The sequence below is a fragment of the Limanda limanda genome, chromosome 2, assembly GCF_963576545.1.
Source record: "Limanda limanda chromosome 2, fLimLim1.1, whole genome shotgun sequence".
Classification (NCBI taxonomy): Eukaryota; Metazoa; Chordata; class Actinopteri; order Pleuronectiformes; family Pleuronectidae; genus Limanda; species Limanda limanda.
This window is the reverse complement of record NC_083637.1, coordinates 30976334-31000060: the sequence shown is the minus strand read 5'-3', so window position 1 is coordinate 31000060 and position 23727 is coordinate 30976334. Positions and strand designations below refer to the sequence as shown.

The following is a 23727-nucleotide window of genomic DNA, read 5'->3' as shown; positions in this document are numbered from 1 at the left end:
TCACCTGTGGTACTGAAGAAAGACAGTGACACTATTTTAGCACATTTATTGGTATGAAGTCCAATTTGTAAGCATCGCCTTTAAGAATAAAGTCATGGAGATCACCTACACACTCAGCACAGGACACACATTTGTTGTGGATTCAGAGCTGTGGAGCAGTGTGGTGATTACAGCTGAACTGAATTGGAAAACACAAATCTTCCTAGGCTCTTGCAGGAGCTGACACGGTGGTGTAACAGTGATGTGATGACAAACGTCACAGTGCTACTGTGTGTGACAACACTGACTGAATCTAATGAGCTGCAGGTCTGTGGTCCACTCTTTCCTAACGTGAACATTTTACTGTAGCCTGTGGTGTGTATTTATGCGTGAATGTGTATTCTGTATTCCCCGATGTAAAAGAGCTATTAATAAAATCACTGTTAAAGGGAAAGAACTGCAACATTCTGGGTCTTTGGCGTGTCAACAAATATTAATGTTAAATATTTTCTGATAGCCTAAATTATTGAAGGCCTAATGGCACAACAGATAGTCCTGCACGTGTTATTTGTCTCTTCAAGATCTTTTCAGCATTTCTCAAGAGTTTAGAAGTGTCAAAAAAACACCAATATATAAGAAATAAATCCTGAATCTTAATGATGAACAGTCAGTCGAATGAATCAGAGTTTATGTCATCATGTAGACTGTGGAAATCACTGGACCTCCAGACGACCAAAAGTGTTTAAATGAATTTCTCACAATCAGAATCTTTCTGTCAATTGTTACCCATTACTATTACCTAACGAAACTGAGGTTATTGTTTTTGGACAATCTGAACTGCAAGATGTGGACAATTTTGGGCCATTGGCTTCTTATGCTCTCCCAACTGTAAAGAGTCTTGGTGTTCTTTTTGACAGGGCTTTTAATTTTGACAAACAAATCTCCTCAGTAGTCAGAGGTAGCTTTTTTCAACTTCGACAAATTGCAAAAGTAAAGGCCTACCTACCACAAAAGGACCTAGAGACAATTATACATGCGTTCATATCCTCCCGTGTGGATTACTGTAATTCTCTGTATATAGACTTAGACAAAGCATCCATTAAACGCCTGCAGCTAGTCCAAAATGCTGCTGCTCGCCTGCTGACTAGGACAAAAAAGAAAGACCATACACAACACCCATGCTACGCCTCCTACACTGGCTTCCTGTCTGTCACAGGATCGTTTTTAAAATCGTACTTTTAACTTTTAAATCTCTTAACAGACTGGCACCGTCATATTTATCAGAACTTCTTATTATACACACTCCGGTTAGGGAACTGAGATCAGCCACTCAACTTCTCCTCGACAAACCACAGACAAAACTAGTAACAAGAGGGGATCGCGCATTCGCAGTGGCCGCCCCAAACCTGTGGAACAACCTCCCATTTCATATTAGATCTGCCCCGTCTTTAACACAGTTTAAATCATTATAAAAAACGAACCTGTTCTCCCAGGCTTTCCATTGAGTGCGTTTCAGTGCAGCTGATTTTATTTTCATGTTGTATTCTTATATTTTATTTTTTTCTATTATTTTTATTATTATTAATATTCTTATATTCTTTTATCTTTATTTTACATTAATAATTGTATTTTATTTGTATCACTTGAACTTTAATGTACTACGTTGTAACTGTCCTTTAGCCGTGCCACTCACCCTGTACAGCACTTTGGTCAACCAAGTTGTTTTAAATGTGCTATATAAATAAAATTGACATTGACATTGATGTGTTGAGACCATATCCTACAACCAGCATTAACTAAGAGATTTCCTCAATACCCAACAACTACTAAATTATATTAAGGTAGCTGCTGTGAATTAATTACTATCTTTACTCATTCCTCAGTAATAATAAAAAGTGTCTGTTCTTGTGTAAAATACAAAACTACAGTCAGTCTGAATTTAAAACATCTACTTCAGACACAGAAGTCTCGTTTTGTTGGTGTTTATTTTAACACACCAACAGTTGGTTTGGTTTAACTGCTCCCTTGCTCGCACTGGATCAGTTTGTGCACTTAGCCACATCCCAAGGTAAGGGGGGGGAGGGTACGTGAGGCTGTCCTGTTCGGGATGATGGCTGAGGGGATTTGGTTATGGCAGAATTTCTTTATTTTTCAACAGGTTTTTTACAATATAGAGCAGATAATATCTGGACAATCTGGTTCATCATTAGTTTAAGATTACTACAAACAAAAATCTAAAATTCAATTCTTGGAATGTAAGGGGGATGGTTAAAATGACTACGTTAAAACAGGTTATTACTAGGCTCAAGCAACTTGATTTATCTATTGCTTTTATCCAAGAGACTCATCTACTTGAGGTCTTACTGAAGGTGCAAAGGAGATGGCCAGGCCAGGTACTGGCATCGTGTTTCTCTTCTCACACTAGAGGGGTTATGGTGTTAATTCACAAGTCGGTGCCATTTCAAGTGAATAATAAGATCTTTGATACAGCTGGTAGATATTTGGTGGTACAGGGCACTCTTTTGAGGCCCAGCAGAGGTTGTACTTCCTGCGCCAGCTTAGGAAGCTCAACCTGCCTCAGTGAGTTAGAGAGAGTGAGTAGCATTGATAATTCCGGAGAAACAAAACAAGAATTATTTGGACTTAAAGCAGAATATGAGGAGCTCTCCACACTAAAAGCTGAGAACAGTCTTATAAGGCTTAAGCAAACTTTTTATGACCTGGGTGCAAAACCCAGGAAAGTGTTAGCCTGGCAAATTAAAAAACTTAACTAAGAAAGAGCCATAAATGCAATTAGGAATGAACAGGGGGTAATAACTACAGATCCATTGGAAATTTGCAATACTTTTGTCTCGTTCTATAAGACTCTCTATCAGTCCGAATATCCAATAAATTCAGGAAATCAGAACAGTTTCCTAGATAGGCTAGACATTCCTTATATGTCTGAAGATACAAAACTTGAGCTGGATAAAGATCTGAATTTAGAGGATGTTTCTAACGCCATTCTTAACATGAAAGGCAGTAAGCAGTCAGGTCCCCATGGGCTCCCAATAGAAATATATAAATTATTTAAAGAAATATTAATAGCCCCATTGTTAGATATGTATGCAGAATCCTTTAAACAGGGTTACCTTCCCCCTTCGCTACCAAGTGCCTTGATCACACTTATTCTAAAGCCAGGTAAACCGCCAACAGAATGTGGCTCCCACAGACCAATCTCACTTTTGAACACTGACGCAAAGATCATTGCTAACTAGGGTTGCAAAATTCCGGGAATATTCAAAGTTGGAAACTTTCCATGGGAATTAACGGGAATTAACGGGAATATACGGGAATTAACGGGAATAAACGGGAATATACGGGAATAAACTGGAAATGTTGTGGGTAATTTATACTAACTGTATTTACCTTGTCATATACAGACATAAATATAAACATTTTGTTTTGTCATAGGCTGATTTGAGCCCTGAGGAAACTTTGGGCACTTGACTATATGCTTCTGCGTCGTTGTGTCATTCTTAACATAGGTCTTTGCACAGTATTTGCAAATGCACACAGCCTTTCCTTCTACATTGGATGTGGTGAAATGTCTCCACACATGAGATAGTGCACGTGGAATTGTTCTGTAGAATAAGATGAGAAAAAAGTTTGTAAAAAAACACTAATGCAATGATCCAGAGATATAAATAGTTAGCCAAACAATTGGAACCGCTGTAAACATATTTTACAATTGATGGATAAATTAATGGAAATAGGCTAGATGAACAGATGAACAATCGTCAATCAGCATGCTAATATATTTTCCCCAGTAATATCATCGAAACTTACCTGACTAGTCCTGCACACTACAGCAGGCCTCAATAGCCTTGCTGTAGTGTGCAGGATGCTGGGAATTATCTGTGCATGTGATGGAAGAATGCAGTGGAGGGTTGAAACTCAACGTGCACCGTGTGCTGCATTCCATACATCTTTAAAATAGAGTTTTGAATGATGTTTTTATTGCTCAGCAATTAATTTGCGTAGGTTTTTTTTTTCTTCAAAATTCCCAAAATTCCTGAGCCAAACTTCCCATGGAAAGTTTCCGGAAACTTTCCGCCCCTTTGCAACCCTATTGCTAACATAGTTCATGTATGGGAGGGGGCCCCTGACACTGCCATCTTGTCACTCGACGCGGAGAAGTCAAATGGCCCTTTCTACTGGAGGTGCTTAGGCGCTTTTGGTTCGGTGACTACTTTCGTAGATGGGTTGAAATTCTGTTTGTTGATTCATTTGCAGTAGTATCTACAAATAATTTGATTTCGCAATCATTTAAGCTCTTTCGAGGCACGAGACAAGGCTCACCAATTTCACCTTTACTTTTTGTAATAGCCATGGAACCATTGGCAATAGCAATAAGTGCGCACCCTTCAATTTGTGGTATTAAGACAGGAGATCTGGAACATCATATAGCATTGTATGCAGATGATACCATTGTATTTCTATCAGAGCTTGTTAAATCAATATCTTCCCTCTTAAAGTTGATCAGCCAGTTTGGTAGCTTCTCTGGTTTTAAATTATGTTTCTAAATGAACAGGAGAGAAGAAATCCAACCGTGTCCCACCCATTTGTAAATGCTATAGACGGTTTTAAATATCTGGGTATTAGAATAACACCAAAGATAAACACCCTTAGTGCAACTAATTATGAGCCAATGTAAGCTAACCTGACAGAAGATGTCCAAAGATGGACAACATTGCCTCTGTCTATACTGGGAAGAATAAATAAAATGAATATTTTGCCTAAATTTGTATACATTTTTCAATCAATCACATTAGCTCCTCCACCTTCATTTTTTTCAAAAGGAAGAAAGCTTCTTTCAATCTATTTTTTTGCTGAAAAAAATAAAATATACCAATATAATTGGTTACTTAATTATATGACATTATGGAGTCACCATCAATCACATGGGCGGCTGTGGCTGAGGGGTAGAGCGGTCGACCTCCAACCTGAAGGTCGGTGGTATGAATGTGTGTGTGAATGGGTGAATGTAAAAAAAAACTGTACTGTAAAGCACTTTGAGTGGTTATCATGACTAGAAAAGCGCTATATAAGTACAAAATCATTTACCATTATATAACATTATGGTGGAACACCATAAAGAAAACTCTGAGACAGCAGTGGATAGGGGACCTACAGGAGGACATTTTAGTGGAAGAAAGGGGTATATGTTCAAAGGTTTGTAAAGGAAATATAACAGTTGACCATAATAATCATGTTTATTTCCCCTTTGATCATGATTGAATCTCTAGACACTGTAACCTTAATTTTCTCCAGACAATGTATCCTTGATCATAATGTTTCCTGTCCTACTGAATGTATTTTGGCTTGATTGCTCTCGACTAGGCATTGTTGTATTCATGTGATCATAGGATCTCAACCTTTGACTGTTTAACCCACCCCCCCAGAATGGGAGGGGTTAGCCGAATGTATAAAAGTAATGAACTGTTTTCTATCTGGGTGCATATTACAAAACTAACTTCTGTCGTATGCACCATGTTCGAGCATTAAAGGAAGGTGACAATACTGTAAGAGTTTTGAGACTCGTTTCCTCGCTGGTACTGGGATTGCAGAAATTGCCACGAGAAGTTAAACAAATTTGATCCTAATATTCCTGACCGATGCTATAAGTGCAATATCCATCAAAGTACTTTATATCACTGTTTGTGGGAATATGAGGACATTCAAAGATTTTGGAGTTGGGTGATACAATATATCTCTCAAATTACCTTGTCTCCAGTACCTCTAAGTCCTAAGCTCTGTATATTGAGCATCTATCCAGACAATTGTTCTCTTTCTAATAGAGAAAGAAAAATGGTTGACCTATGTCTACTACAGGCCAGGCGCTCAATCGCTCTGTCGTGGAAAAATGTTCGTAGCCTCTCTCTAGTCCACTGGCTAAAAAACCTAACGTCAAGTTTGGCTCTGGAGAAATTAACTTGTATAGTTCGGATAAGGTTTCTCAATTTTACAGTATATGGGAGATGTTTTTGGACTTTGTAAGAAAGGGTGCCATTGAAGAGGCATTGGTAGTGTGAGGTTACTTATCTGTTGTGAGGAATGTGTGCTGTACTCTGCTCCATGTTTGTGACTATTTTATTTTCTTTCTTTACTTGTTTAAACCAAATTAGTGTTTTCATTTTTTTTTGTCCTTGACTTTATGTTTTAATTTTAACTTAGCCATTTATGTGATATTTGTATTATTTATGTTGTTTTGTATACTGCCATGTGTTCGATTTGGAGGAGGGTTAATGCATGTATGTAAATTGATATAAATGTATTTAATTTTCATAAAGTTAAAATCTTTAACAGCATCATCTTTTTACAAGTTATTTACCAGGAGGAATAATCACAACATGTGATGCAAACATTATTACTTTTCAGATACATTTGCAGAATTCTTAAGTAAGGTGCCATAATATATTATCTATAAATTACTGAACATTATACATAATATCTTATTTATATGTCTTGCAAAATTTTGATCCTGTTGTTGGATTCATCCACTGCTGTCTACTTTGATAAAACAGCCCAATGATGCTTTTATTCCTTTTTTTTCTTCTCTAAAGCGTAGTTTAAGTCTCAGTCAGTCAACCCCTAACTGGTGTAATTTCCATAAGAATAAAGAAAATGTAGAGGAGATATCAGCGTAGTACACAGGAAGTGTACTAGTGACGAGTGACAAGTGACAATAAACATGGCTGAAAAAAAGAATGAAACCAATGAAAACTAGTAAAAAAAAAAAGGAAAGGGAATCTGTGCTTCAGCAAAAACATTTGATGGACTAAATAGAGACGTGTGCCCAGCTGGTTATCCTCAGAGGATTGATCACAGCACACAATACAACGACATCTTTTGTCAGGGTAAGTGTCACTAACTCACAGTGGGTCACATGGGAGTTGGGTTTTGGATAAAATCAGATTCAGATTCAGATAATATTAGCAAGCAGTATACAGGATGACAAATCCAAGCTACAGTCGACTATTAAACTAAAAATATTTCTAACAAACAAACAAAATATCCTAAAATCTGTCCCATCATTTCTCTCTCATGTAAAGAAAAGCTTCTGACAAAGCTGTAGAGTTTCCTCTGGACACGAGACTTCATGGCCAATGGTCCGCGGGTCAGCGTAGATCTCGTAGTCATTTCCTCCCTGTCGCGATGTAACAGACACAAAAAAAGAGATTTAAATTCAGCTACAATGAGAATGAAATCCTGTCATCTGTGTAATCGGTGGCTTACGACATCACATTCTCCAGCCAAACAAGCATTTTAGCTCCGTATCAGAAATAATCTCCATCCATGCTATCATACCTGAATGTCATACAGACATTCTCTGGAGAGGTTGTATGTGTGAACACAAATCTCAAGTGCGAGCCTCCGGACTTTCCTAGTATTAAGTTCACAGAAAGTCCAGTGGTCTCATTTATAAAAGAGTGCGTAGGATTCATACAAAAGCCGTAAATGGCATACGCAAAAGATAATTCCGATTTATAAAACCGTGCGCACGTACACCTGAACGCAATGTTGGCTTTATAAATCAGTCCACCTGGAAACGTTCGTACGTGGATCTGCCTCCAAATCCGCCCTCCACACGCCCACTTTCAACCATAAATGGTCAATGAAAAGCACGGCGTGAATATTAAATAATGCTGCTGACCAATGAGTTTCCACTGTGAGTCCTGACGGAGTCACCGCATCAAGCGATGTGAAGAGGAAGTGAAACTTTCTGAGACTGACATCGAGGTGTCTGTTAGTGAGGTGGAGGTGAAGAGCGACTTTATGGGACAGCAGTGATGTCACTTATAAAGACAATACACTGATACTCTGCCGCTGCTGCTGTGGATAACACAAAGTGTGAGATCAGACATCACTGAACCCTCGCTTCCTCCTCGTCCTTCCATTCACGTGCACAAATCGAGCAGATCCCCGCACCACTGTCACGGCAGTATTTATTTATTTAGAGCATCGGACCGATTCCCTCACATCAGTGGATCCTCACCTCCTCTGGGATATTATTTGGAAAGTTTCTTAATTTCTTATAAGTAATCTCCAGTGCGCTCTGTGCGATCTGATGATACACGCACAGTGTTAGAAGATATTATTAAAGCCTATTAATGACTCTGCACCGTAACTTGGCTGTTAAATCGAATCTGAACCTAATTTGCTTTAAGTTGTTTTATATTTTTCAAATTAAAAGGCTTGTGTGGAGCAGATACGTCGCGCGAGCAAAACTAAGCTGCTGGTTTCAATGTTAATTATGAATTGGATCAATAATCTGCTGCAGTTCACCACCTCACGTCTGTGTCGCCGTTTTCTCGTCTCCAAAACGGTCGTAAGCATGGGTCTAAGTTTGCGTAGAAATACGCACATTTTCCCGTCAAGTTTGTTTTTATAAATCCCAACGTTGGCGTGAGAGGTGGCGTACGCACGTTTCAGGCCCGTTTTGTGCGTACGCAACGGTTATAAATGAGACCCCAGAAGAGCTGCTGTGAAAGCAGGGATTCCTTCGCATTATTCAACGTGAGCGAGTGGGTGCCCTGATCACGTTTCGAACACGTGACAGACAAGAAAATGGAAAATACAAAAAGACAACAAAGATCTCAGCATGACAAAGCTTGGCCATACACGTAGAAGACACAGACAAAGATATCAAAAGTATTTTGTTGATAAGGCAGATGTCGGTATTGATGTGCTGTGATCGCCTCAGCAGAAGAATTAATACCTTACATCCTGCCTTGCACCACTGTATTCTGTCTTTTGAAGAATTTACATGTCAGTTCTGAGAGCCGGAGCCATACTGTGCTGTTACGCAGTAATTAACATACTCACAGGTTTGGTCTTGTCTCCAAAGAAGTGAATGGTTGAGTAGTTGTCTTTCTCAACAATCCCGAGACAGTACCTCTTATCCCAACCATCAGGAAACACATCAAAGCTGATCTGTCCACCTGCAGAAACATGATGTGGAGACTTAACAGAGGGAAGTGAGAGAGAGGTCTGTGAATGGCTTAACCGTTTGTTTCCTGACGCCCAAAACACACTGGCTGCAGTTGCACCATGGAGCTGCTAATGCCAGCGCTGTTTTCACATAGGGTGTATGGCCATAAATGGGTGAGTGTGCGTGAGACACATTTCACCAAACCTCTATTGACATCTTTAGCTACTTTCAGACATTCACTGAACTCTGTATTTCCTCTGGAGGAGGAGGAGGAGGAGGAGTAACATGTGTGAACGCAAATGTTGAGTGAGCACCTCCGCAGTTGGTAGTTGGTAAGAAAACATAACTCCCGGTGAAAAAGCGAGGATATTGATGACCTAGGGTCTGAACAGGGTCCTAGTATAAATGGCAAATACAAACGTTGATTAACTTACCAATTGAAAACGAGAGACCTTTTCCTTTGAACTCCTCTTTTAATACGGACACAAACTTCTCTCTGATTTTCTCTGTCTGTTAAGAGAGAAAAAACACTCACAATCCGGCAGGTGCTGCATCATAGTCTGTTTATTTTTTTGTTGTACTGTTTGGAGCTGGGGAGCTTGTAAGGCAACTAAACATGAGACTGTATATATTGTTGTTTTATGTCAAATGCACCAAGGCAATTTCCTGTATGTGTAAATAAACTTGGCAATTAAAAGAATTCTGATTCTGAACCACAGCAGCAATTAGCTGAAAGATGCATTATCACTGCAAGTCCCACCCCTTCACAATTCAATTATTTGATCATTTGTTAAAAAACGAAATATTGATGAGTTCAGTTAGAGTTCATGTGTGTTGTACCTGGTCAAGCTCATAGAATTCTTTCCTCTCTTCCTGCGTACAGCTGCGTCCAATCGGGGAGACGTTCAACATGCCGTTACGAAATTCAATAAATGTTCCCCTGTAAAACATTACAATTTAGTTACCATCAGGCTACACCATATCATTACTTACCATTATTTTTATAGGCTACCACTTTACAGATTTCCATTACACATCCATAACCAAATGTTAATAATATGATGACGATGTGTGTACCTCTTCTTAGGCAGTTTGATCTTGGCCATGTAATTGAGACAGAAGTTGATAAAATCTTGCAGTAGCTCTTCTCCCATGTGGGCCTGGATGGACTGACAACAGCAAGCAAACAAAATTACCAGGGGCCTGTCTTACAAATCAAGGTTACTGGCTTATCAGTGAAACTTCATGGTTAACCTGTGCTATGAAAGGTGGTGACATTTAACCCCATGTATGAATACATGGCAAGGCAAACCTGCTCTGAGCATTTTTTGTTTGGGGTTACCTCTGTGTTGACCTGTATAAGCACCACCCCGTGCACACAATCTAGTTTGTAGATTTGCACATTTGTAGGAGCCAACTGACATTGGAACGAGGACTGCGAGAGGCTGGTAGGTTTATATACAGAGAATATTTTTCTATAAGATTGTTACCCTGAAAGTTTCCTATAAGAACATGAGGGAGGTTTTGTGATCACCATCAATCATTTCACGGCATCAATGTTCATGTATTAGTTGAGATCATATTTTAACTGTCATGATTACTTCATCTTGACCTTAAACATTCTCTTCTCTTTATTCTATTATTTACAACAGTGAGATGTTTAGTTTTTTTTATTAATATTATCATAAATTATTTCAAACTACAAAATACAGCTACCAATTAGACTTATGGTCATTTAGGCCTGTGGTAATGTTATAGTTTGTCTAAAAAGGTGAACAAACATATTACAAGTCCTGAGATGATTTTATTAGAAATGGAACCCTGGTGCACCCGCACATTTTTTAATGCTGTTCTGTTGAAATACAGTAAATCATTTTTGTTCAGTAAACCAAGGTTTGGGCTTAATGAGCCAAATTAAGACTTAAAAAGCATTATCTTGCATATACTGAAATGACAAGGTGAGGTTTGGACACAATCAAATCAACCTTACCTGGATAGAAAGTAACTGTCCATTTACATAGGCCACAAGGCCATTCTCAGCAAACACATAGTCCACTCTCTGGATCACTATACAACCAGAACAGAGAGAGTCAAACTTAGAGCATGTTTTAAAAAGAAAAAAACATTAATTGGAACACAACAGAGCCACGTATCTCACCATCATCTCCAAGCTGCTCCTTGATCTTGCTGAGGTCTGACCCTCCTACCACTCCAACTCGAACCCGAGTCTTTAGGTTGTCAAGGAACTTCTTCATGTCAGGGGTCACAAGCTGAAACACAGACACAACAAATAAAATAAGACCAATAACACTTAATCAAAGTAATGCTTCAAAGAAAAAAATAATGCTGAGGAAGACCACACTAAACTAGAAAAAGTCAATGAGTATGGTATGCATATTAAACTTTAGTGCTGGACATTTTCATTATAAATATACACTTCTCAAAAAAATAACATTTTGGCAGCTCAAGGGTCATTGAATGTGCTTGGACACAGCTGGTGGAAAGCTCCTTAAAAAACCTGATAGCTTGTGCAAAATTATCCTGGCATGTTGTCTCCTGCACAGCCTATTGCTCATGGCATCCCCTTACCACATGGAGCAGAGCCACAACCAGACAGGCTGCCAGGGCTGCAGTGCTGGCTCACTACGCCTTAGGTAAAAGGGCTTATTTAAAAATGGATAGGGAATAAAGTAGTGAAATAATTCACTTTTCCTTATGAGTTTATCCCAATTATTCTGAAGCAAATAACACACAAATAAATCTGGCTGTAGATGTTAGTGTTTTACTATAACCATTTTTTGGCTTGTATTAGTGTTTTATTTTTTGTAACCAAATTCATTATTTACAAGTATTATATTGTTCTTCGATTAACATGTTGAGCTTAACATCCCTATCTGCGGGAGTATTTAATGTGCCCACACCCTTTAGGCCATAACCCCATAGAGTGGCAGTCTCCTATTGGCGGAATTACACCATTGATGGGACCATTGCAAGTTGATCTAACCCTAATCCTTGTTGTTAAGGTACACGTAACCATGCCGTGACAATGAATGCTTTTTGAAAGTTACAAAGAGAGCGCTTTGGAGTATTTTGTAATTTTTTTATCTGCAAGTATCCTGTTCCAAAGAGCACCTCTGTCTTACCCACTTTTAGTCAAGGAAGTTCTCCTTCTCAAACTCTTTCGACGAGGATCCTTGCACTGTTAGATCTCTGGCCTTAATAACTTGCGACACTGGTGGAACAGCTTTGACACTCAATCGGAAACACGTCTAGCATCCGGGTCCTTTGAGCCACCTGTAGGTTTATGGTGTTCCTGGTTTTGAGACTGCGTGTCCACATGTGATTCAGCTTTACATACTAAAGGTTACCTCCCGCAAACTGCTGTGACCCGTCAGGAATCACTGAGGCCCTCCAGGATTTTGGTTCCGTCATCATTCACAAGAAGCTCAGTCATCCTTTACAGGTCGGAGACTGGTTAGCAAAGTTCCACTCATATCCAACAGCAGACTACTAACCTCATTAATATAAAACAATTATGCAATCTGTTTAATAACTGCCCGCCTATGAACCAGCTAAAGTTATTCAGCGTAAGTAGGTTTCAATCCACATTAAGGCACAGAACAACAATGACTACATATGTTGCGCATCTGTCTTTACCTGTCTTGCGGCTGTAAGAGTTCCGTCTACATCAAAGAGGCAGAGTGTGCGCGTGTCCACGTTGACACCACTCATCTTGTATCTCTGCAGTCAGTGCAGGTGGGACAATACACTGTTGTCTCACAGGGCACGTCTTCTTCTTCTTCTTCTTCTTCTTCTTCTTCTTCTTCTTCTTCTTCTTCTTCTTCTTCTTCTTCTTCTTCTTCTTCTTCTTCTTCTTCTTCTTCTTCTTCTTCTTCTTCTTCTTCTTCTTCTTCTTCTTCTTCCCGGCAGACTAGGCTCAATTAGGTACATTGCTGCCTCCCAGCGGTAGGGAAACATCGCTGCAGTTAATGCCCTCAGTTTATATCTTGCGATATAAATTTGTAGTTTTAAGGAAGTGGAAGACTTGCCCAGCTTTCTCCTTCTTGTACATCCCATCACCAAGCAGTGTTTTACAGAAAAAATGTCGGTACCCTGTTTGCCTATTTCTACCAAAAGCTCCCTCCTTTCTTTGGCATAGAGTGGACAATACAGAATATGTTGGACAGACACCAGGACTCCACAGTTGTCAAATTTTCCGTCTCTGTGTTCTCCCACAAGTACCAACCCACTTTATAGTCCACAATGCCTTTATCTATTCGTGGCATTGATACTTAATTGACAGGTTTAACTGTCGCTTGGATGTTTTATTGCTTTCTTCCTCTGATGTCTCCATCCCACTCTTGTTGCCATATCTGATTCAGCCTTTCAATGATGATGCTACGACACTCCATCCTTTAAAGTGGCACTTGTATATCTACTGTAAAACACGCTACTTCCCAGCCTCTCCAGTTAAGAGACTACATTAAAATCTCCCGAGCTATATCTGGCGTAGCTCTTTTTCCCTCTCCCCCCACCAATGCGACTAGGGCAGATAAGGTATCTGTGCACAGTACAACTTTATCCCAGCCTCCATCTTCCACCCAGCACAGCCCCCACAATAAAGCAATTGACTCTGCAGTGAATATTGAAATCCAATCTCTGGAATTTCTGGATTCCTTGAACCGGCGGTGTAAATATTTATATAGTTACTCCATCTGTTCTTAAGATGTCTGTCTACATGTGCTGCCAGATCTCCTATTTCACTTTTCTGCAATAATTATTTAATTGACAGATCCACATCAGCTTCTGCCCACAGCCATAGAGGGACAGGTGGCCAGCATACAGAGAGCCATACTCTAATTCCACCTAATCCCAAATCCTCTATATATTTTCTCATAAAACAGATGTATTTAACCCTGTTAGTCCTACTACTACATTCTATATATTCCCTGCATTTGATGAGCAAAGAGATTGAGGTAAGAGCTGTTCCAAATCCTTTTAATTTAATCCAATACTTTAGTGCTAATTTTGCAGATTATTGTAACCGCATTGGATGTCTTAGAAAGAGATCTTACTTGATTGAACACCGACAACGCTACCTTGGGTATTTCACCCAAAGAATAAGCAATACTACCAGGATAAACCTGATTGATCCCCACAATTATACTAATCTCTTACAAGAGGGTTCTCCACAAATACACACATCAGTCCACAAGTGAATACAGAGACCTGTGTTTCAATTATAAAATATAACAATGTTAATTTCGCTAAGTAATGAAGTAAAGTGGTCGTTCTCCAACCTGAAGGTCGGCAGTTCGATCCCCAGTCTGACCCATCTGCATGCCGAAGTGTCCTTGGGCAAGATGCTGAACCCTGAATAACAAAGTGCAAATAGATGCACTGTATGAATGTGTGTGTGAATTGGTGAATGTAAAACTGTACTGTGAAGCGATTTGAGTGGTCATCAAGACTAGAAATGCGCTATATAAATACAAAAAACATTTTCCATTTATTTGGCCTCAGTGGAGCCTCCCCTGCTTCCACCAGCAGTGCAGAGACTGACGTTGTCCGGAATGCTCCTATACACAGTCTCAAAGCCTTGCTGCTGAACCATACGCCAAGCACCAATAATCAAAATTTGCTCTGATCACAGCCCTAAAGATTATCAGCCTTAACTTTCTTACTGCCCCCAAGAAACACCAAGTCAAGCATTTAATAAGATTTATAACTTTCTTTATCAATTTCCCCACATTTTCCCAATATGTCCATTTTTCATCCAACCATACTCCTAAAAACTTAAAGACCTTGACTCTTTCAAGAGATTCTCCATACAGCCTGCACGGCCTCATTACTATCCTTATTCCACCGTGGCACTAACTTCCTCTTTCCTATTTCCTTTCATTTGAATATAATTTACAGCCGCTCTTCTTATAACATGACAGAATGACTTACTCCACTCTTCCACACTACGTTCACTTCTGACATCTCTCAAATCAGCCGAGACTTGCTCTTTGAGTTAGCTTTGTGAAAGTTAAACCCCCTTAAGAAATTGTCCTATGCCATCTTCAAAACCCTCCCAAAACTACTTAAAATGGGGAAATCATCCCTCCCCATTGTGTACCCATCCATAACGTCCCATTTCACACATCTAGTAAATTCAGCTGAGGGTAAAGTTGAATCTATTTATACAATATAATTTACAACTTGAAACCTCGTCGGTCTTTCATCATTCAGCTTGACAGGTAAATGCTTATCTAAAAAAATCTTCTAAAATTGAAGCATTCATGTATTTACATTTGCTGCCCCATAAAGGATTATGAGCATTAAAATCTCCTGACAACCACACCGGGGACAGCACTCAAGCCACTATTTCATCAATTTTTTTCATACCGAACTGGAGACTTCCAAACCACCTCCACCTTCATCTTCAGATTGCCTTGCAAGCGATGAAAGGCACTCAAAACCAGGCTTATCCACCACTACCAACTCGACTGTGTGGAACAAGAGATTATGCAGAAAAATAAACTGTATCCTTAGCCAAATCTGTGTCTCTTGTGAACTTAATAATGTCACAGTAAATGTTTTGCCTTCCTTAGTGACCGAAAAATTTGATTTCTCTTGATATCATATTTCCTGAAATGAAATAGTAGACGTTCAACTGTTTCTGTCATGGCATCTGCCAGTTGGGGGGCTTGTCAATTAATTGTATGCAATGTATGGTTGAGACCTGTATGACAAGTGATGATGCTTTCCTCCCTTCGTCACCAGACCACCTTCCTGTTTCATTAATGTCCCAGTACTCCTGATATGTTGATTGTGCATATGTCCTATAATGAATGTCTTTGCTCCAGTTTTGCTTAATTGAATTTGTATCTCAACTTGCTTAATTCTAAGTGTTCGTATTAGCAGAATATCCACCTGCTCATTTCCCTCCACACCTACATGAACAGCAGGGGTAGGCAACCTTTACTATCGAAGAGCCATTTTGTCTCCTTTCCCCCCACATACGTTATACTACATATATACTATAGTTTGTTGCATTTCTGAAATTATAGAACGACATAAAGAAAACTGTTGACATTTTATTGCTATTTTTGTTACACAAAACACCAAACTCTTGTGAAGAGAAGAAGAAAATACACTGGCATAGGCCTACTTTGAAATAAATGAAACACAGAACTATGCAGGCCTATCTAAGTCCTCCCCATTTGTGGGAAATGTATAAAATAAGAAGAAGCCCTCTGAAATAAACATATATAACATATAGCTTCAGCTTATAGCTTAAAAAGAGTAAACATAAAAAAAAGGCCAGTTTGTATTCAATCATGTCTAAAGTCTGTGTCCATGTGCTGTTATCTCTTCTGTTTTTTCCCTCAGCCACGTACAGCAATCAACCGTCGGGTAATAGGATGTGACGCATATTTTAGTTGACGAGCGCTGATCACTGAGCAGTTGTGACCAGAGAAACTCTGTGTCTTCACTGTTTCCACTATTAAGAAGTAGCCGGTAAGTAACCCTGCTTATCGACTAGTACTCCACGTTAACGAGCTCTAATCTCATTGTGTGTGTGTGTCTCTCTGAGAGAGTGAGCGTTGGTGGGGGGCAGGGGGAAGGAGCCCCGGGGCCTGTGTGTGTGTCCACTGTCTGGGAGCGAACACAAACACACATTCGCTCCCTGCTGGTATCTCATGATGGCCTGATACGATAATGATTTTAAAAATGAACGTGAACGTTACGTTCACTCACGTTCACATTGCAATTAGTTCTGTGGTGGATACTGATACATGAGCGATACTGTGGCTTTTTCGTCTGTGCTAAGCGTTTCAATGTCTCAGCCATAAAGAGCAAACAATCATTCTTATTCGCTATCAGAGTTCCCCTTCAACTTATCGCATCTGTTACATTTTCCTGTCTCTTTGTCTGTTGTAAATGTTTGTCTCGATACTTGTGTGTCTCCTGAAACCTTTCTTTACTGCCTCTGCATAGCTGATTCCCTGGGCAACCTTGACTCGCTGTGCCTCCGCTGCTTTCTTACTAACCTTGCACTTAAATTAAGCTGAGCTGTGTTCCCCTCCACAATTGCAACATTCCAGCTATGCCCCCTCTCCTACAGATCTACCACACCCTTGCACAGGCATGCACATGTCCTTTTTATTCAGTTTCTTCCTCTTCTTTGTTGTTCAGTAACTGATCTCAAAAGTTAGGTTCTTGATTCTGTCTTTTCAAAGATGTTGTATCTTCACAGGACCTTGTCTTGCTGACCTACATGCTGAGGAGTGTGGTTGCAAGAGAGAGAAAAGAGAAAATTCAACTCAAACCTTCACATATTTTTTGGGGATTGAATGGAACCATTGTGTGTGTACATAAACTTGTACAGCCTCAATATACTTTAACTGTTGTTTAAGCAGAAAACAGTAAACATTAACTTCCAACCATGCACTTAATTTCTGTCTATTTAAAAACCAGCACTTGCTTCATAAAATATGACAGTGCTATACCATTTAGCCGCATGACAAAACAAGACATGGAAAAACTGATTCATGCTTTGATCTTCATTAATAATGACTATCGCTATTTTTAAAGAAGTCTTGTTAAGTCAGGCTCTTAAAACTCAATCAGATTTCAGCTGCAAGATTTCTGAACGCCCAAATCTCTGCACTGGCTGCCAGTAAGCCACATATATGATTTTAAAGTTTTAGGCCATTGCTTATTTCTATGTATACCATGCATACATAACAGACATGATAGTGCAAAATAAACCTGTGAGACAGATGAGATCTCAGGGGAATGGTCTGCTAGGGGTTCGCAGGGCAAGGGGAAGCTGTCTTTAGTCATGCAGCATATGGGATCATGCCCAAACCATTGAAGTTTATACATCCAAATGCAAAAGCTGTTTGTTCACAAGCGCCTTTGACTGACCTATTTCACCAAATCCAAGGATATTTCATCATTGTATTTGATTTCATTGTATTACGTCTTGTTTATTTGTATTTTATACCTTCAACTAAAATGTTTATACAGATTAATTATTTTCACTTCTTATCTTTAAAAAAAAAAAATCACTTTATCTCTTTTAATCTTCTCTTATTAATCTATTTATTTTTGACTCACAATTGATACAAAAAAACGTTGTCTGTTTTTTTAAAGCCACTGTCCCGCACCTTGACTCTACCTCTGTTTATGAAATGTGCTTTATCATAAAATTGCCTTGCATGTGAGGAAAAGGGTGAAGAAATTCATATCTCATCAATACATGATACTGACTTGACCCCATCCCCAGAGTCCCTTTGCCTTATCGTCCACAGATCCAGGGCCACAGCTATGTCCACATCATGGATAACGATCTGTGGATCGCGTATCCAAGATCGTAATGATTGATCCAGTTTGGCGTATTCTGTATCGTGCTGGCTGATCGTAATAATAACGGCGGATCCATTATCGTGTTGGCATCTGATATAGGTGGTGAACCACGACTGAGGTAGCAGCTTATGATGGATCTAATTGGAGGCAGTGGACAATGACTGTGAACTATAGTGGATCTGATCTTGATTGTGGATCATGATCTTGCTGGCTGCTGACCATAGACTATGACTGCAGAAGGACTGCTTGATATAAAGTACACTTGACATCTATTGCACTTCTGTCCGTCCTGGGAGAGGGATCCCTCACATGTGGCTCTCTCTGAGGTTTCTACGTTCTTTTTACCTTGTTAAAAGGGTTTTTAGTAGTTTTTCAATACTCTTGTTGAGGGCTAAGGACAGAGAATGTCGCACTATGTTAAAGCCCAATGAGACAAATTGTGATTTGTGAATATGGGCTATACAAATCAAATTTGATTGATTGATTTATTGAAGAATCCTGTATTTGCAACATTTGCAAGCTCTAACGGCTTAATGGTGGGGGGGGGCTGTGTGTCGTGTGTCTAAATAAGAACTGACTCAGTAGGGTGCCCACATTTGCCCAGTTAGTTGCATTGAATAAGATGCTTGACTTGATAGGGAGTACATTTACAACAAGCCATTTGCCTAAACAAAAGAAATGTTTTGTTCTAGTTTTTCTTTGACATGCATTTGCTACCTGCCCTGAGAAAAAGAGCCCTTCTACTTTATGCATGGTTGCATTCTAAAAAATGGTATTGGCTGCTGTGGGGATAGAGCGGCCGTCCTCTAACTAGAAGGCCTTTGCAGATCACCTTCCCCATTCTGCATGCCAAAGTGTCTTTGGGCAAGATACTGAACCCCAAAAATGGCCCCTTCTCATAGAGAGTGAGTGGCAAAAAGTTTACTGTAAAGCCTTTTGAGTGGTCAACAAGACTAGAAATACAGATATATAGATATATTTATAATAAATCTGCTGAAACAGATGATTTTTCTAGCATATACGCAACCTTCGGGGGTTTCATTTTATTTCTCATTTATTTGTGTTCGTCCAAATATGTTCACTGTTTCTCTGTATAGTTGCTTCCTATAGACAGGGTATGCGACAATGTAAAAATAACCCTACTTACTTCATTACTGAAGAGATTAGGTGCAGTAAAATGAAAAGTTAAACCTATTTCAAGATGCAGTTAAACAAGTTTTATTTGGTGTTAAATGTTTCTTCCTCTATTTATTTAGCTGCAGATAGTCATAATGGCATCATCTTCCTGCAATACTGTAGTTGGTAGAGTAAAAAAACAAAATAATGAATGAATAACATCAGATGAAGTTTTCAATAAAATAAGACCTTCTTACACATGGGTCATGAATAACTTCCGCATCACAATATTGTTGTAGACTCTACAACACTATTGTGTCTCCAAAAACTGTGCACGGAACTGTCTTTCGAACAATTGTTTCCAGCCGTCTACCAGTCCTTGAGACACAGCTAAACATAGCTTGACCGTGATCCTGGTACGGAGCAGGCAAGCCATGAAGCATAAATTACCATAGCTACTGAGCAGGAATATTCTTTGAGAGTTGAATACCGTACCCCTTGCGACACACGAACGAACGGACAGTGTACATTTTCTTTCACCACTATTTAAACATGAATACTTGCAACACTTCCTGTAGCATACCCGTTTCAAAATAAAAGCATTCCACCGTTTCTGTTCTGTCGGCCACGGAGCAGAGCTGTTAGGTGTGCGCTGACAGTGGTAATTTACGGTTTAAAACTAAATGACGCATGAAGATGTTTTCAATTTATAAAGAGGGAACATTTAATCATTACCTACTCAAATGATATAACAATCAGTTGAATAAAAATGAAACAAACGGGACTGAAATGTTAAAATAATGTAGTAATGTTTGAAATATTCGTATCAGATGTGACAGGGAATTAAGCTGGAGCTCAGACAAATGTTGATGATTAACATCTCTTCTGAATCATGTCATGAGAATACAATAGCTGTTCTGTTTATAATATTTACATGTGTGTTTCCAGGTGCAACTACAAGGTTGTGTAGCTTTTCCCTTTGGGTGGTGCGATGTTTCCTATACTAAAGGAGATGTGATAGAAAGCATTAACGCTCCTTTCCCTTTACTTTTGAAAATTCGATCAGCTCTTATTATGGCGGAGAATGATACACTTCCGGGTCATTTCAGTCAGTTATGAATGTTTCTTAACTGTAGACTATCCGAAACCTCCACCTCCTTCTCCTTCTCCTTCTCCCTCTCCCTCTCCCTCTCCCTCTCCCTCTCCCTCTCCCTCTCCTTCCTCACCCTCTCCGTCTCCCTCTCCCGCTGTCCTCAATACACCAATGACTCCGACCGAACAAAGGAAATTTCGCGCCGAAAGTTTAAAAGCCCAGGTCAGCCAATCAGGGTACAGACAACACATACAAACATGATGTCTTTATGTCACATAACACAACCAATCACAGCAGTGTATTTCAGTTATGTACTACGCTTCAAATTTAAATATCCCGATCTAGCCAATCCGCTGAAGGCAGGGCGGAGTTGTGGAAGTAGTTCTGCTTAAGTTAGTTCAGCCTCGCGGACAGTGAAAAACAGTTGCTCTTTCCTCGTCAGCCACTCGTCAACAATTTGTCTTACTGCAAGCAGGTACGGTCCACTCCACTCCTTTATAGCTCTAATTTGCAAACGCTGCTGTTTAAAGTAATCGGGGTTTCTACCGTGAATATGTGTTATGTCTACGCCGGATGATTATATATATATGTAAAGTTTGTTAGAGGACAATTGTCTTTCTAAGCCGTTTAATATGTTACGTGTAACATCGTGACCGAAACTGTCAACGAGACGAAAGTTGTGGAATTGGGGTCATTTCAAACCACAGTCGGCAAAGTTAGCGTATTGAGTCGGTCTAGTTTAGTGATGTTGCGACAAGTATGCAGCGTGCAGTGACGACGCCATTATGTTTGCTAGCTTAGCGCCGCACAATACGATAGGGCCTCCGTTTAAAGTTCAAATCGGTTGTTGCTGCTTGGGTTGGTCCGTTTGTCAGTAGCCATATATATCGTATTGGTCATGTCACATTATAATGACTTAATACTTTTAGTGGGCAAGTTTTTCGCGTAGTTAGGTTTGGGCGGGAAGATACAAAATGGAGTCTCGTCCTATTTATGCAGAGAGACAGAAATCCGATTAGAGACTAAAATACCCCTGAGCGCCTGCTTACCCATTTCTGCTGCCGTAATGCGTGTGCGACGACGCATGTGAACGTTTACCTCGGGTGATGCTCTTTATATGGAAAGTAAAATAATATGAAGACACGGCGGTTTTAATTTTAAGAGAAATAAGCCGTGTATGTTACCGAAATTCTCCAGCTTACTCCGATGGTTACTAGTTTGACCAAGTGATATTTCTGTGTTTGTAGATTGAACGCCGCCATGGCAAAGGACCCAAATAAGCCCAGAGGAAAAACCTCCTCCTATGCTTTCTTTGTTGCGACCTGCCGTGAAGAGCACAAGAGGAAACACCCAGGCGTCGGTGTCGGCTTTGCAGAGTTCTCAAAGAAATGCTCAGAGAGATGGAAGGTAAGATGGTAACAATTTGAAAGTTTATTACAATTTAGTAATTATGTTAATGGTAAATAAAGGAAATAATGTGGGGATTTTTATGCCGCTTCCCTGCCTACTCGAAGTGGAAAGGCAGGGTGCAGTACATAACAGATCATGCCGCATGCACTTTGTTATGTCAAGAGTTCATAAACTAGTTTGTGACATGGAACTGATTTGATTTTAAAAAATTATTTTAAAGACCGTGTCAGCCAAGGAGAAGGTGAAGTTCGAGGACATGGCTAAGAATGACAAGGTCCGATATGACCGTGAGATGACAACATATGTTCCTCCGAAGGGTGCAAAAAAGGGCAAGAAGAAGAAGGACCCAAATGCCCCAAAGAGGCCACCGTAAGTCTTCACACTGCGTGACCATTTTGTTACACACAGCTTTCATATAACTGAGTGTATTCTGGTGTTTTGACATTAAATCCATTTTTTTGTTGCAGCTCTGCTTTCTTCGTGTTCTGTTCTGATCACCGTGCTAGAATCAAGGAGGAGAACCCTGGTATCACCATTGGTGACATTGCCAAGAAACTTGGAGAGTTGTGGGGCACACAGACTTCCAAAGACAAGGCTCCACATGAAGCAAAGGCTGCTAAACTGAAGGAAAAATATGAGAAGGTAACTATGGATTTTTCATGGTGCCTATAACTTGCAAATGAAAAACAGTCCCTAATTATAAGTTCTGGATCAGAAATTAAAATTGCCCTGTTCTGTAAGATGCACAGTATATATACACATTACTATCGCAATGCAGTTGAATGAACATTCTTTTGTAAATTTGTTTAGGATGTTGCTGCCTACAAAGCCAAAAGTGGGTCCGGAAAGAGTGATGCTGGTAAGAAGAGTGGCCCAGGTAGGCCCATTGCCAAGAAAGCAGCACCAGCTGATGATGACGATGACGATGATGAGGAGGATGATGATGACGATGACGATGAAGATGATGACTAAACAATTTGTTAACGGATGTGAAGTCTACAATGTGTTTTTTCAGCATACGTATGTTTTGTGCATATGATTATAGCCTGCTGTCCCTGTTGGTCGGCCTCAGTAGGATACCAGACCTGTATATTTTTTTTTCTTATTCAGGGATTTAGTTATTATATTGTCACGTAGCCCCACAATGCTCCTCCACTGAACAAGGGTTTGTAATGTATAAGATCTTCATTGCTACCTGGACCAGCAACCAGGTGACTTTGATATAATTCACTGACAGTGGGCAGCAGCAAATCTGGCAAGTTTTAAAGTTCTTTCTGGAAACACAGCTTTATATCCTGTTTAGTGGTGCGGTTTCTTCAGTCATTTTACTTTCCAGATTTATCTGTAGTTAGAACAAGTGTTTGCAGCCATTTTAATGTGGAACATTGAAGAGTTTCGTGTAGAATGATTTTTTTTTTTCTTTTGTAATAAAATTTTGTATATTGATTTATAGTTGTGGACAGTCATTTGCTGGTTTGGAGCTCTAAAAGCTGTGTTTTTTAATTTTCCATATTCACCAGAGGCCATTGGAGATACAGATAGGTTCTGTGTGGATGTTATTCCAGCCTGTTAAACTGTAGTGTATACCGGTTATGCAGCAATCTCGATTAGTGTCTGCATAGGCTTCAGAATGGCTCACAGATGATATAGTAACTGAGAAATTAATGTGATGTTTCAGTACTGAGCCTTTTATACTTTTAAACCAATTCTCCAATGTTACAATTCAAAAAGCAATACCAGTAACATTTTGTCCATGACTTGTTTTCAAGGTATTCCTAATTCCACCATTTGAGTT

General features: G+C 39.6%; 2 protein-coding genes across 2 annotated transcripts; one reads left to right on the top strand and one right to left on the bottom strand.

Annotated features, from left to right (window-relative positions):
* Nucleotides 1-5138: 5138 nt before the first annotated feature.
* On the bottom strand, nt 5139-12737 carry pmm2 (phosphomannomutase 2). Its single transcript, XM_061085912.1, has 8 exons — nt 12611-12737; nt 11112-11223; nt 10944-11020; nt 10031-10122; nt 9794-9893; nt 9388-9463; nt 8848-8963; nt 5139-7168 (listed from the first exon to the last, which is right to left on the bottom strand). The coding sequence occupies exons 1-8, from the start codon at nt 12683-12685 to the stop codon at nt 7064-7066; spliced, it is 753 nt and encodes a 250-aa protein (XP_060941895.1). The 5' UTR covers nt 12686-12737; the 3' UTR covers nt 5139-7063.
* Nucleotides 12738-20920: 8183 nt separating this feature from the next.
* On the top strand, nt 20921-23378 carry hmgb2a (high mobility group box 2a). Its single transcript, XM_061083972.1, has 5 exons — nt 20921-20997; nt 21770-21929; nt 22153-22301; nt 22400-22574; nt 22743-23378. The coding sequence occupies exons 2-5, from the start codon at nt 21783-21785 to the stop codon at nt 22902-22904; spliced, it is 633 nt and encodes a 210-aa protein (XP_060939955.1). The 5' UTR covers nt 20921-20997; nt 21770-21782; the 3' UTR covers nt 22905-23378.
* Nucleotides 23379-23727: the final 349 nt, after the last annotated feature.